At 42.8% G+C, this 13,760-nt stretch overlaps 1 protein-coding gene across 2 annotated transcripts in view; it reads right to left on the bottom strand.

Moving 5' to 3' along the window:
* The window catches only part of EDEM3 (ER degradation enhancing alpha-mannosidase like protein 3), a 367,252-nt gene that overhangs the window by 38,379 nt on the left and 315,113 nt on the right, over nucleotides 1-13,760 (bottom strand). For both annotated transcript variants that reach the window (XM_069231637.1, XM_069231638.1), the window contains exon 19: nucleotides 13,453-13,638. In XM_069231637.1, coding sequence (XP_069087738.1) covers nucleotides 13,453-13,638 — 186 coding nt within the window. The remainder of the gene's footprint in view (nucleotides 1-13,452; nucleotides 13,639-13,760) is intronic.

Below are 13,760 nucleotides of genomic sequence, written 5' to 3' on the forward strand. Positions count from 1 at the left end.
ACAAGTACCGCTAAGCAAGTCCTGCTCCAAAGTCGACATCAAGTCCAGAGTCAAGGAACAGAGCCAATGGCTACCAGACCAACCCCTGGAGCAGAACTGGCAACTGTGTGGAGGAGGCAAAGAGTCCTTCTTGTGCCTCGGTGCGCTCTCTTGATTACTCTTCATCCCTGACAGAGGCCCACCTCATGGATTTACCTATCAAATACAATTCCGAGCTTCAGCTGTGCTCCTTATCCCAGGCCTCTTTAATGCTCTTCACATACATGCATCGGCCCCTTAGGCCTACACGCTATTGAGTCATGCTTATGCCCAGGTACCACAAACAGACATCATGTGAGTCAGATAGTGATATCTGTTGGCAAGAAGAGTGTCCACACTTGAAGCCTGATTACTTCGCCTCAGACTTTCTCCCAAGCAAAATCAAAATGTTTTGTTAAACTTTCCAAGGAGAGCTACTCCGGATCCGCATTGAAGGGTGCAGAAAAAAGGAACAGACAGTAGGGTACTGGGTGGTGTCTTGTGAGACCCAGTGGCACATCTAGGTTGGTTTCTGGATCCAAGAAAAGTCTCTGGTGCCAAACACTGGCAACTGAGAGCTATTGGAGCTTCCAGGCCGAATCTGGCTCCTGAAGGATATCAAGAGATAAGGTACCTGGAGAGTATCCCTTTCTCATCCTATAGAAAATCTATCAAGGTCATCTAGATCGGAGTGTATTTCACAGCCCTTTTTTTAAAGTTCTGAATCAAGAGCTGCTTCTTCCATAAATACTCCTAGTGTCTTAGTTATTAATTTTCAATCCAAAGGTCAAATGTACTTTTAGCTTAAGAAAACCATTATTAACTAGTTGAATAATAAGTTTTACTGTTTGCTGCACATTTGTAATGCTCTTTTTAAATTGCAAACATTATATACCTTCCATAGTCTTTAGGAAGTCTGAGAGTTTTGCGTATCTAAGAGATGCAAGAGTTCTCTGAAAGAAACTTTGGAAAAATAAAAGATAGTATTAAAACGAAAATTTGGTTTTAAAGAAATAACACATTAGGAAAATACAAATTTAGGAAAAAGGCAACTTCTAAACTAAAACTGGCCTCAACAGGTATTACAGAAGTCCTAATGAGAACTTCCAGGGCCATTAGAAATCTGTTTTTGCCTCACTTTATGGACCAGTATGCTTTGTCTACATCTCAAACTAAATTATTGTGATCAGCATACTGGTAGGCTTGTAATGACGTTCAGGCTGTCTTGCTTTTATTAAAAATAAATAATTTTAAAATGATTAAAAACACCTCCTAATGGACAAACAGACTATGTAAACTGATTATCCAACTTAACAGACTAGAGTGGCAAGAAATGTACAAGACTTATTTTTAAATTTCTCGAACTTCTTGTCTAGGTTTAACCTAACGTCCATAAAATTCACTGTCCAGTAGTTTAACCTGCTGCTCAGAATCAGCTCCCATCTTTGCAGTTCAACACATTGTATGATCCAGAACCGGCATCTTATTCGAGTTCAACATCATGCATGAAGTTTACAAGTTCTTTTCTACATGCCTTAAATTGCATGTTTGGCTTTGTGTGAAATTTACATCTATTTCAAAGACATGGTCAGTTTTGATGACCTTTTGGTAATTTCGCCTATCATTTTGAGATTTAAAAAAAAAAGCCAAAACCATTTATCTAAAAGGGCTTTGATCTTCCTTTGAAGAAACATTTCCCCTTAAGTACTAATTACGTGAAAATTGTGCTCTTTATACTGGCTCGCTTCAAGGCAGCTAGTGAATGATAACACAAAGGACTAAAGACACAGATGATGCTTACCTGTAATGACAATAAAAGATAACCATTACTACAGAAAAGGATGTTAACTTGCACACATGCCAACCTTACATGTATGTACATGTGTATTTAAATGTCTTCACATGCAATTGTATGAACATAAGCCTACAGTAAAAGTAACATTGGCATGCGTCAATGTGTCAAAAGACATGAAAACAGGCACATGTGTAGATCTGCAAAAACATCTGGAAAGGCACCAAAATGTGGGTGTGAAGACAAATTAAACAAATGTGTAGTCACTGCAAAACCTACAAAATTAGGAAATGACAAAGTTGGCTACAAATCATTGTTTAAGTCTGAGCACTACTTAACTCTGTGAAAGTAATGATTAAATATGGATTATATCAGTAATGAAAATAAATAGCTAAAAGCAGCAAATGTCTGATCAACGAGTGGCCCTTAGGTTCTGTACAATAATACATAACTTAGTTAAACAAATTTGCCAAAGTGTTAAATACAAGGAAATAAATAGTATCAACCCTTGAGGCACAAGAAACTCATGGGCTACAATATGCTGCACATAAACAGCTAAAACATGCAAATAGCAATGCGTGCATGCTATGCTGTGTGCACGTTTATAAGTTATATAAAGGGAAACTGTACACATGGATGTATGCTATTACGGTTTGCCAGCTGGCATCGTCACACAGAATAGTAGAGAAAGACTATTTTATTAATCAAAGTCTGTCCTCCAAAGACTGAAGTCTAATCATGAACGAGTAAACAGAGTAAATGTGCAGTGATGACCTGCAAACATGTAGTGATACAGCATGAACATGAGTTCCCTGCTGTGATACGAGTGACTAGTCGAATACTCAAGGATATCTTCATTATCGGGTCCTTCCCATAGCGCTAGAAAATGCAATTTACTAATGTACCAGGCAAAAAAAGGAAACAGTGGCTCATAATAAATAAATGATTAATAATCAACTTTATCATATACTACTTCCTATTCCTATGAATAATAACACACAGAACGTCCAACCACCTCACAAAGAGGACTATTCTACTAATAAAATGCCCAGATTAGTACGATGCAGACAACAAACAAGTTACTTACCTTCAGTAACGCCTTATCTGGTAGAGACCATGGATGTCAATTCACCAAAATGCCACGGGTAGCAGAAATGACATCACACGCTATTTTAGCTTTACTTTCACCCTCACACTTACACACATTCACTCACATTTTTTTTTTTTTTTTTACATAAGCACTCGCACACCTGCAAGCATGTACACAACATACATTAAAAAGTGTTTTTTATTTACCTCCGCTAACATGTAAGGTCATAGATTCATAGTCCAGCTAAATGTACTCCATTTTTATTGCAATAATAGTGAATAATATAATATTCATTATTATCGTAATTCAAAAAAAACGGAAAACAAGGAAGTGGATCACCAAGTGACGTCCTGCCACTGATTTAGCCACCTTTTAGGCCAGGGGTCCCAAAGGCAGTGCCAGGGGTCGCAAGGGGCAAGCAGGGCGGTCGCAGCTGCAACCCATGGTGACCCCTAAATGACGTCCATGGTAGGGACTCTATCAAGCTGCAGATTCCTTAACTTTGTTAATTAGCCAAGAATTATTGCCAGGATGGATCAGGCCATTTTTCCTTGAGTAGTACACCCCTGTAAGCCGGTAGCTGGTGTGTATCGGCTCCAAGAGGCATAGTATGTGCTGGAAGTACCGTGCGCAGTGCCATATAGGCACCAGATGCAGTTTCTTGTTGTGACTTTCCACACCAGTGGTGCAGAGCCAAGAAGAACATTAACCACTAGTGTGGAACACTAGGGGCCTGAAAGGGGAAAAAACTGTTTGCAAAGCATGGAGGATGGGTGGGTCAGTAAGGAATCTGCAGTTAGATACTCTTTCTACCAGATAAGGCGTTACTGAAGGTAAGTAACTTGTTAATTTGACAGAGACTTCTAGCTGCAAAATCCTTGCCTTAGAACAACTACCTAAGCAATACTTCCCTGGAGGTGCGTCTGCAAAACCGTTTCACACTAAAAAGTCCTATAAGACAGAACAAGCAAATTGCTCATGCAGACGGACCAGACTATCCAGGCAACAGTGCCTGGTGAATGTGTGCGGAGAAGCCCACACTGCTGCCTGGAAAATGTCCAGGTCTGGAACCTCACATGCTAGTGCAGTGGTCGCAGCACTAGCTTTGGTGTGATGAGCAGGAAAACCCTCAAGGGGTTGCTTTTTAGCCAGTACGTAGCAGATTTTAATGCAGAGTACAATATATCTGGAGATGGTCCATTTCTGCACAGCCTTCCCCTTCTTCACTCCTGCATACCCTATGAAGAGTTGGTCGTCCACTTGGAACTCTTTTGTACAGTCAAGATAGAGCAACAACACTCCTTTTGGGTCCAGTCGATGGAGTCGATTCTCTTCCTTAGAGGGATGTGGCAGAGCTTAAAAAGGTAGACAAGGTGATAGACTAGCCTACATGAAAGGGAGTGACAACTTTCGGCAAGAAGAAAGCTCAAGTGCGAAGAACTTCTCTAGGAAGATGTTCACGCATGGAGGCTTAGATGACAAAGCCTGGAGCTCACTGACCCTCCAGGCAGGTGTTACTGCCACCAGGAAGGTCGTCTTGACGGTAAGGAGCCTGAGAGGACAGATGTGCAGTGGCTCAAAAGGAGCACTCGTCAGAAAAGTGAGTACCAGATTAATGTCCCACAGCGGCAGGATGAAGGTAGAAATGTGTTCCAGACTTTTCAAAAACCTATTTACAACAGGAGATCTGAAAAGGGATGGTTGACCTGGTAAACGCAGAAAGACTGTGATGGCAGAAAGATAGCCCTTTAAGGTGCCCAAAGCAGAGCCCAGCTGGTCAAGAGAAAAAATAAATAGAAGGACCTGAGAAAGAGGAGCAGAAAGAGGGTCAACCTGTTTTTCAGCACATCATGCCACAAACGTGCCCCAGCAGCAGGCATTTACCATCTTGGTAGAGGGATGCCTGGCTGCCAAGATAACACAGCAGACTTTGGGCAAAAGGTCAAAAGCGGCCAACTGTTGCCGCTCATACTACATGCATGAAAGAGTTCACAGGTTCGGGTGGAGAACCCTCCCCTGCTGCTGCAACAGAAGATCCTCCTGAAGAGGCAGCCTGAGCAGACTACCTATGGACATGCTCAAAAGCTTGGGAAACTAGATTCTCGGAGCATAGTCCAGAGCCATAAGGAGGACTTGGGCCCAGTTGTTCCTGATCTTCTTGAGAAACCTGGGCAGAAATGGTATGGGCAGAAAGACATTCAGGAGCACTGAGCTACACTTGAGGCAAAAAGCCTTTGCAAGCGAGATTCACTGTAGAAATTTCAACATGCAAAACTGCTGACAATGCGCATTCTTGGCTGTGGCAAACAGATCTAATCAAGGTTCTACCTACTACTAAAAGACACCTTATAACCCCTCTTAATGGAGTTAATCATCTGCCAGACATCTTAGGCTGAGTTATCTGCCCTAGCATTCAGGGAGCTCGCTAGGTGTTCAACGAGCGGGGATTCGGCCTGATGTTCCAGCCATATCCGGAGGAACAGGAACTCTTGACAAAAGGTCCATGACTTCACCCTGCCCTGTTTGTTGCAGTACCACAGGGGGGGAAGTGTTGTCCATGAATACCTGCACCAGCCTTCTATTGATGGAGGGTAGAAAGGCTTTAAATACCAGCTGGATCTCTACTGACGTGGGGTCCGGATTCTGCCAGAGACCACACACCTCTGATCTTCACCTGTCCCAGATGGCTGCTCCATTGCAGGAGTGACGCACCTGTCATTACTGTCAGATCTGGTTGAGTAAGGGAGAGGAGTCTGCAGCTGACCTAATTGCAGTTCGTTAACCACCACCCTGTGAGATCTAGATAATGTTGGGGACATTCCCCTATTGCTGTGCACACTGAAACGTCAGGTCTCATTACTGAGCCCAGATATATCAGTAGGCATGTGTCAAAAGCAGTTTGTATGAGGCCCAGAAGCCTCGGAGTCAATCCCACTAAAATCCAGGATACAGGCTGAAACATTGGTATCATAGCCTGAATATCCTGGATTTAATGTTCAGGAGGATAAGTCTGAAACTGCACTGTGTGTCCAGAAGGAAGCATCTGAGAGGGAGTCAGGCATGATGTTGGCATATTGACAGTGAACTCCAGTGAGTGTAGGAGATCCGCTGCAGTCTGCACGTGACGACTGCCTGGGGCGTGCCCATCTTTAACAGCCAGTTGTCGAGATTCGAGAAGACTGGTACATCGTGATCTCTGCAGATGAGCTGCCACCACCACCATCAACTTGGTGAACACATGAGGGGCACTGGTAAGACCAAAAGAGAACATGACGAACTGAAAGCGCTCGTGGGCCACCTTGAACTGCAGATAACATCTGTGGGCAGGCAGGATGGCAATGTGGAAATGTGCATCCTGCAAATCTAACACTACCATCTTTTTGAGGAATAAATGGAGAGGGTGCAGGTCTAGGATAGGATTGTGCACCAGAAAGCAGCAGGAATTACTACCATAACCTACTTCTGGTTTCGGCACCCCCTCTATGGCTCCCTTGGTCAGGAGAGTCACCATGTCCTGGCGGAGTAAGAAGAGATGGTCTGCCGTTGCAAGTGGGTGGTATGGTTGGAGGGTTAGTAACGAAGGAGAGGAATCAGCCACTTCAGACAATCTAGAGAACCCAGCTGTCTGAGGTTATTGACCTCTAGTGGTGCAGATGATGGCTTATCCTGCCTCCCACTGGAAGCCCATGATGGTTGTAGAGTGAACTAAAGAGATTTGGACGTTTTGGATGCTGTGGGGCTGGTAGACTTGCCGGACATCCAGCTGCCCGATCCACAGGGTCTGTGGGTACTGCATTCTCAGCCACACAGAGGCTGGGGAGGTTGTGTGCCTTGGTGGCTGAGCAGGTAAAGACGCAGCTGGAAGGCTCTTCCGTGGACAGATGGGGCAAAATGCAGATTGGAGCTGGAGAGGGGCCATGGAAAGGCCCAAGGGCCTCGCAGCAGCTCTAACCTTGATTTGCTCCAGTGCTGAGTGTTTTGTCTCTGAAGAGACAGGACCCATCAAAGGGCATGTCCACAAACTAAGCTTAGACAGCCCCTGAAAAGCCAGTCGTTCATAGTCAGGTGGTGCCATAGGAACACTGATGAAGAAAACGCTCTGCCAAGGCAGTCTGTCATGTCCAGCCCACATCGGATCGTGATCTTCTCTGCATCTATCCTGTATGCAATTGCCTGGGAGAACATTGTACAGGCATCCTCCAGGATCATTGGCAGCACCTGTACAATGAAACCCAGACTGCATGGGAGTTATGGCCCAAAAGGCATCCAGCGTTCGCAGTACCGCATGGTGGAGGGTAACATTTCTTTGCCTTAAGTATTCAGCCTCTTTGATTCCCTAGCCAGTGGGGAGTAGGGGATGTGCCACGAATTACACAGGAAGTGGAGTCTTGGATGACCAAGCTCTCTGGGATACGATGTTGTGTGAGGAAACTGGGGTCCAACGGAGTGGGCGATGGCAGAGGGCAATCATCTTGTTAACGGGAGCCCCTGTTCAGGGCTTGGACCATGCCTCAAACACGACGTTCGTAATGGCTTCATTAAATTGGAGAGGGGGTTCTGAGAGCGTAGCTCTTAGCTGAAACACCTCTGTCAAGACATTGTCTTGACTGCCACTGAGGGCAGGCTAAGGTACAGGACCTCGTCGCCCTTCTCACCCCATAGCAAAAGAGGCTCCCTTCCTCCTTAGGAGGAGACAGCATGCCGATATCTGGGGAGGTGTCCAGTCCACCGCCATCTGCAAATTCCTCACACCAATCCATGTTGGGATTTAGGGGCGGTATTCTCCAGGGTTCAGTTACCCTTCCCAATTTTCCCCAAATCGTAGACAACAGGATTAGGCTCAGCCTCTGGTCTGGAAGGCATGGCTCCAGTCGGCGCTGGAGTCTACTGCAGGGAACTAGTAGGGGCCCATTCTGAACCTGCAGGGTCTGAAGGCACTCCAGCAGGGATGGACCACCCACATATGGAGGTTGCTCGGCTACCGGAAACATAACTAGGTGCGTAGACAACCCAGGTGCAGTCTCAAACGTGGAGCAAGGCCTCAAGTGACAACGTTCCGTTGCCTTGCAGGAAGATTTTGATGGCCAGGCGAAGTCGAAGACCTCTTCGACTTCTTACTCTTCTTTTCTTGAGGGACTTACCGGAGGGCAACTTTGACTACGATAAAGATCGACGGCTCTGCTACCCCACCCCAGGACATTTCTCTCGACCGGTATCCAGATACATGCGGGGTCACACGATGAGCAGCAAGGAGTTTGAGGGATCACTCCCTCAAGGGCTTGGGGTGCATGGCGTGAGAATCGACGCAGGTGATGATATTGGGGTTGTGCTCAAGGGACCAGAGACAGACGGGGTGCAGGTCCATTACCGACATTTGCCAGTGACAGGCGCCGCAGCTTGAAGCCAGCCTTCTTTGTGAACATCCCTGCCACACCAAGAGGTATATCTTGAAAAAAACACCTTTGTCAAAAGTAGAAAAAAGGTCAGTCAAAAAATGACTCTGGGTCTGGCACGGAAAGAAAAGAACTGAGGTCAGCGTGCTGGGGTAGCACCTATATAGGCACTGCACATGTCACTTGAGTGGCACATGAGTGGACGATGCCAGATGGAGGCGAGTTACACCACCTAACAGCACGCAGGGGGAACTGCTCGCAAATGTTTTTCAGATCTAGTCCAGCAGAGTGGAAGATGGACTTTTAGGAGTACGCTGGCACTCCTGATTAGCTCTGCAAGTCCCAGTACTGTGCTGATAATTCATGTTTTATGTCCTCGATCAGATTTCCTGACTGTTGCAGGAGGCTGCCCAATCTATGATTTTATACATCTGCAAGAAAAGTTGTCAATAATAAGTGAGTAGGGATCAGATCTCTGCCCAGATAGATTCTTTTTATATAATTGCCACTATGAGATGCAAGATATTTGCCAAGCTGGACTGTGTTAATGTCCTCTTATTTGTCATTACAGGCTATAAATACTCAGAGTGAGTGAGTATCTGGAACCTGCAGGGTGGATTAAGTTAGAATCCTCCACTGAACAGCAGTTCAGGTAGATCTCTAGTCTGGTTAGTACTCACCGATTATTTTAGCGTCCTGTTATAGCCTGCATCTAGTGGCCCAGTTGCCATCAGTTCACAGGTCCTTTCATACATTATATGCCTTTTCCGTTAATGATAAGGGATCAGGTAATGAATTGCTATATATAATATGGTGCCATGGATTATATTGGAAGGACCATCATAAAGCCCAGCTCAACTGTCATGCATCTTGTGGTTAGAGGAAGAGGGGCTACTAGACAGTTTACTATGTCTGTGAAGATACTGGGGGGAAGTGGACGGTAACAGGGTACTGTATGTCAACAGGCAGGTTGCAGGGCTTCAGGTGCAGGGTGGCAGCGCATACGTCTAGTGTTGATTGGAGAGGTGTAGTTCTTATATTCCACCCATATTCTGGGGCCATTATAACATTTTGTATTTTGGGTGGAGCTATGCAATTTTGGTTGAGTGCTGGGGTCTGTCCACTTGGTATGGTGTTGTGGTCCACACTGTTCTTCAGCTGCTGACAATGCTTCTATCGGTAAAAAGATTATCATTTCTTTATCTATAGCTGGATCAGAGGAAGATGTAGCTACCTTGGGAACAACCATGTTTTCACCTCGCACAGATACTTTGCATATTGGCAAACAAGTAAAGTATTGTAACAGTGCCCTTCTTAGGGAGTAGAATTATTTTTAGTTCATTCTTTAAGATTATAAACCTACAGCTCATGAACGAGGTATGCTGCCCTTTAGTGCACTTTTGCAAAATACAATTATACTTAGATAATCAGAACTAAGGGCCATATGTACTAAAGCAGTGGTTCCCAACCTGTGGTCCGGGGACCACTGGGGGTCCGCGAAGCCTCCTCAGGGGGTCCGCAAGTACTTAGAAAATGAAATAATGTTAACAGATTAGGTCCTCAGCTTTCAGTAATGGGATAGTGGGGGGTCCCCGTATTCCAATAATGATTCAGTGGGGGTCCACAGAAGTCAAAAGGTTGGGAACCACTGTACTAAAGCATTTTCCCCATAGACACAGAATGGTTAAAATCCTTTGATACATCTGGCTCTTAATGTTGTATTCTAATTACACTGTTATCAATATTCAACATGAAATTAGTGTATTTCTAAACCTAGCAAATATATAAATATATCTCTATGAATACAATCTGGGACTAGATTCTGCTTTATTTTTGGTCACACCAAACTTCTAGTTATAGTACTTTGGATCATTTTTACATTCAGCCAACTAAAACTGAATATGTACTTTTTTCTTACTTCTTATAACCCTTGGTGCAACCCAAGATCTCCTTCGCTGGCTTCTGTTTACAACCTTTATAATTTTGGGTCACCAGAATATTTTAAACATAGCTAGGTATGCTATGGCAGGTTATTGTGGTGTGTACCATGGGGAAAAAATATACATTCAAGACAAATATACATGTAGAACAGAGTGAAGAACCTTGAATCAACATATTGTGTTGTCATTTATATGGTGTTTTCCTACCCCTTTTGAGGCCCAAAGTGCTTTACAAGAATCTCCAGTTTTCTATACATGGTTGTTGGTTGTGATGTTGCCTATAAAAAATGTCTGCATGTGCTAGATGAAGATTTGAGTTCTCCATCAAACTGTGTTCTAGCATGTATATCATAACACAAAATGACATCAAGAATGCAGGAAAGGATTGAGAGTTAAGACTGCAGTTTGTCTTTAGCTACTTGTAGCCCCTTGTGGGATGTGACCTGTACTTATCATATACAACTTAGAAATGCTGTTAATCTACGTAGTCAGGATCTATATGTGATCAGACATTTTAGTAGCTATGTTCAGACTGAAATTTGCCTGAGATGGAACTTTGAAAGAATTTACGATGGTTCGATTTGGGCATTCTCACCCCTGGTCAAATTACATTAGGGACTAAATCACAAATTTAAGTTTGGAAGATGCATGGTCCAAATTTACTTAACCCAACAATTCAAGGAATAGTTAAGAGACCATTATATGTGATATGATATATTGCCATAGGCTGGAATTCTTTAATGGGCTAAAGGGTGCAAAATTCCTTAATGAGACTTAAACAGCTTATTATTTTTGGCCTATACCGTCTAATTATATTAGAAAAAATGTGAAGCTGGCACTCTTAAGACTATACTTTTTAATGCTTCCTATTTGGAAAATTAGAAAAAAATGGTTTAGCAATGTTTTCTCATCTCCTACTTGCATGCTTAGTAAACAATCCAATGGAAGGTTGATCGATCCCTTTTGTACATGGCTGCAGCTTATACATGCTCATAAAAAACAGGTGAAACCCATGTTTAACACCCATAACATTAGAACTTAATGCTGGAGTATGTATCTTGGTAAGTAGTCAAGATTTGATCATGACCAGTACGTTGTCAAGGTTTGTGGACATGAGCCTAAAATTACTAAGTGAGAAATAATTGATGCAAAACGGCTGCATGCTGTCATCTATATTTGCTTATTATGGTTAATTTTATTTTTTCAATATATTCTCAACTCCATGATAATGCTTATGTTTATCTTCAGAGGGCAACACTTTTTACGTTTTAATGAACTAATCAAACGACATTAACTAAAACAGTTGGTATCATGTTTGAAGAAACAACTCTGTCTTTATTTTCCTTCTAAATTGGAGATGATTGCCAATTATTATTTTCTTCTGGAGCATCTTCCAGACCATGCATGTCTTTACAAGAAATATTGCACATTCGATTAACTTTTTTTAAAGTATCTTCTCAGGGTGCTCTAGAGAATTATCAGACAGCTCTTGCTACAGAGTAATATTAGGACCAGTATCAATATCATACATTGGGCGGGTGGGAAAAGGGGCTTCTGAATTGTTTCAACATTCAAATGCTGAGGGCACCGAGGGAGTTTCACCATCATAGATTCTAAGTTTTGGCTCAAAGGGCAAACTACTAGTTTCAGGGCCAGGTCTAATGTAGTTCTGACATCAGGCCAAAAAGCAGTCTTTGGCCTGGAGGTGAGAGGAATTGCTGCATAAGGTTGAAATCTTTGCTGACAAGATTGTCTATCGTTTTTGGTGATGGTAAACTAGAGGACAATGGTTAAGTGTACAATACAATTCTGAACTCTCCAGGGAAAGGCAAATGAGAGAAACATGATCTGGGTCATGATCTTCCAAACAGAGCATGTGAGATGACTTAGTTCACCGACATCTGAGATTTATGCTTCACAGATGAAGACTGTGAATGGCTGGACAACATCACAGAGCAGATTGCAACTCTGTTATTGTCCTGGTGTACAGAATACAATTGCCTTCCTTTCACTCCCTCCAAGTTCACAAGGTTGTGGGTAAGTTACCTGTAAACCTAACAAACAAAAGCATACACAATTGCACAACCATAACAGACACTAATAACAAACATGGTGTAGATTAACCTAAGGGTAACAGTGGTTACACTTTAAGGAAAACGTACACAGAATTTTCTCCATGTCTACCTCTTGAAAACAAGGGACCAGATTTTTTTTTTACAATTATTGACTCCTTAAACAAAACATGTAAAACAGATAGTGTCAGTTGCTTTGAATTTCAGAACTGAGAGAACTCTAGTCCTCAATGGGCTGTCTTTTCAATTAATTATATGAAACTTTCAGATTCTTGTTTGAGATGATTCGTTCGTACCTAATAAAATAAAAAATAAAAACTGAAGATGAAGTCTATGCCCCTGTGGGTCATTGGGAATTTTGGTTGGATGTAATTTTAAGTCATGCTTGCTCCTCCAATGGTAACAGAAAAATGTAAGCAAGATGCTTTTCAGAGACCAACCATTACATTGAGTGTTGATGGGAACTTTAGAATAGGTTCACAAACCAAGGAGACCAAGAGGTGTGAGTGCTCAGCCTAATAAAGGAGTGACAACTAGCAGCTATGTTGGGCGCTGGTTACGTAAAAGATCCCTTACTGGGGGGGGGGGGGGGGGGGTATTTGAAATCTTCTTAGCAGAAAAAATGGATGGTGTTACATATTAAGGGAAAGCTGCATAACTCCAAGTTACTGGTATACACTTAAAAGAAATGGTGCCTGGTTTGTTTTCATATAAGACTGGTGGTAAATTGTGAAAGTGGTAACCATATAAATTACTAACAATGCCAAAGTATTTGGATACATGAACAGCTCTGTTAAATAGAGCTTTCTCAACTTGACTGATTGGACTGCCAGAATCCAAAGCAATTGATGGATGGTAAATTACTCTTTTTCTGTGCCTGTAAATAACCTGCTGCCAAAAACCTATTTCATTTTACAGCCTCAGAGATTAGAGGAAATGGAAGAGATAGGGAATCCACGAAAAAACGTACTAGGAAGTCACAGATATGAGAATAACTTTCCAGCATCTGTACTGAAGGGCAGACATTTTGCTATAAATATACCTTTCCAAGAAAACCAACCCCAGGATGGTCATCATCAAGTTGATCATCGACTTACATTCTGAAGTCTCAACAAAAGTCAGGAAATTTGAATTTTTCTACTCATACCTCGATCTTTTGCTCTGTCTGAAAGAAGTACTTCAACCTCTTGGTACTCGCGGACGGCATCAAGTATTATACTGCCTTCTTTACTGAATAGAAAAAGCATGGGGATTGTGATATCATCTGTGTTTTTTCCATCACCAGCCATTTGGAAAAGAGGAGCTGTATCACTGCTGCTTCCTTCATTATCATCTGATGATAAATGTTAAAAAGCCAGCGTTACCTATTATGCAGTTTACAAAGTCAACCAGAGTACACTGGCAATTCTTTAAACAGAGAAAGTCATGCATAGTGAGACACTGCCAGCCAGTTAC

The sequence above is a fragment of the Pleurodeles waltl genome, chromosome 4_2 (genome assembly GCF_031143425.1).
Source record: "Pleurodeles waltl isolate 20211129_DDA chromosome 4_2, aPleWal1.hap1.20221129, whole genome shotgun sequence".
In the NCBI taxonomy this organism is placed as follows: domain Eukaryota; kingdom Metazoa; phylum Chordata; class Amphibia; order Caudata; family Salamandridae; genus Pleurodeles; species Pleurodeles waltl.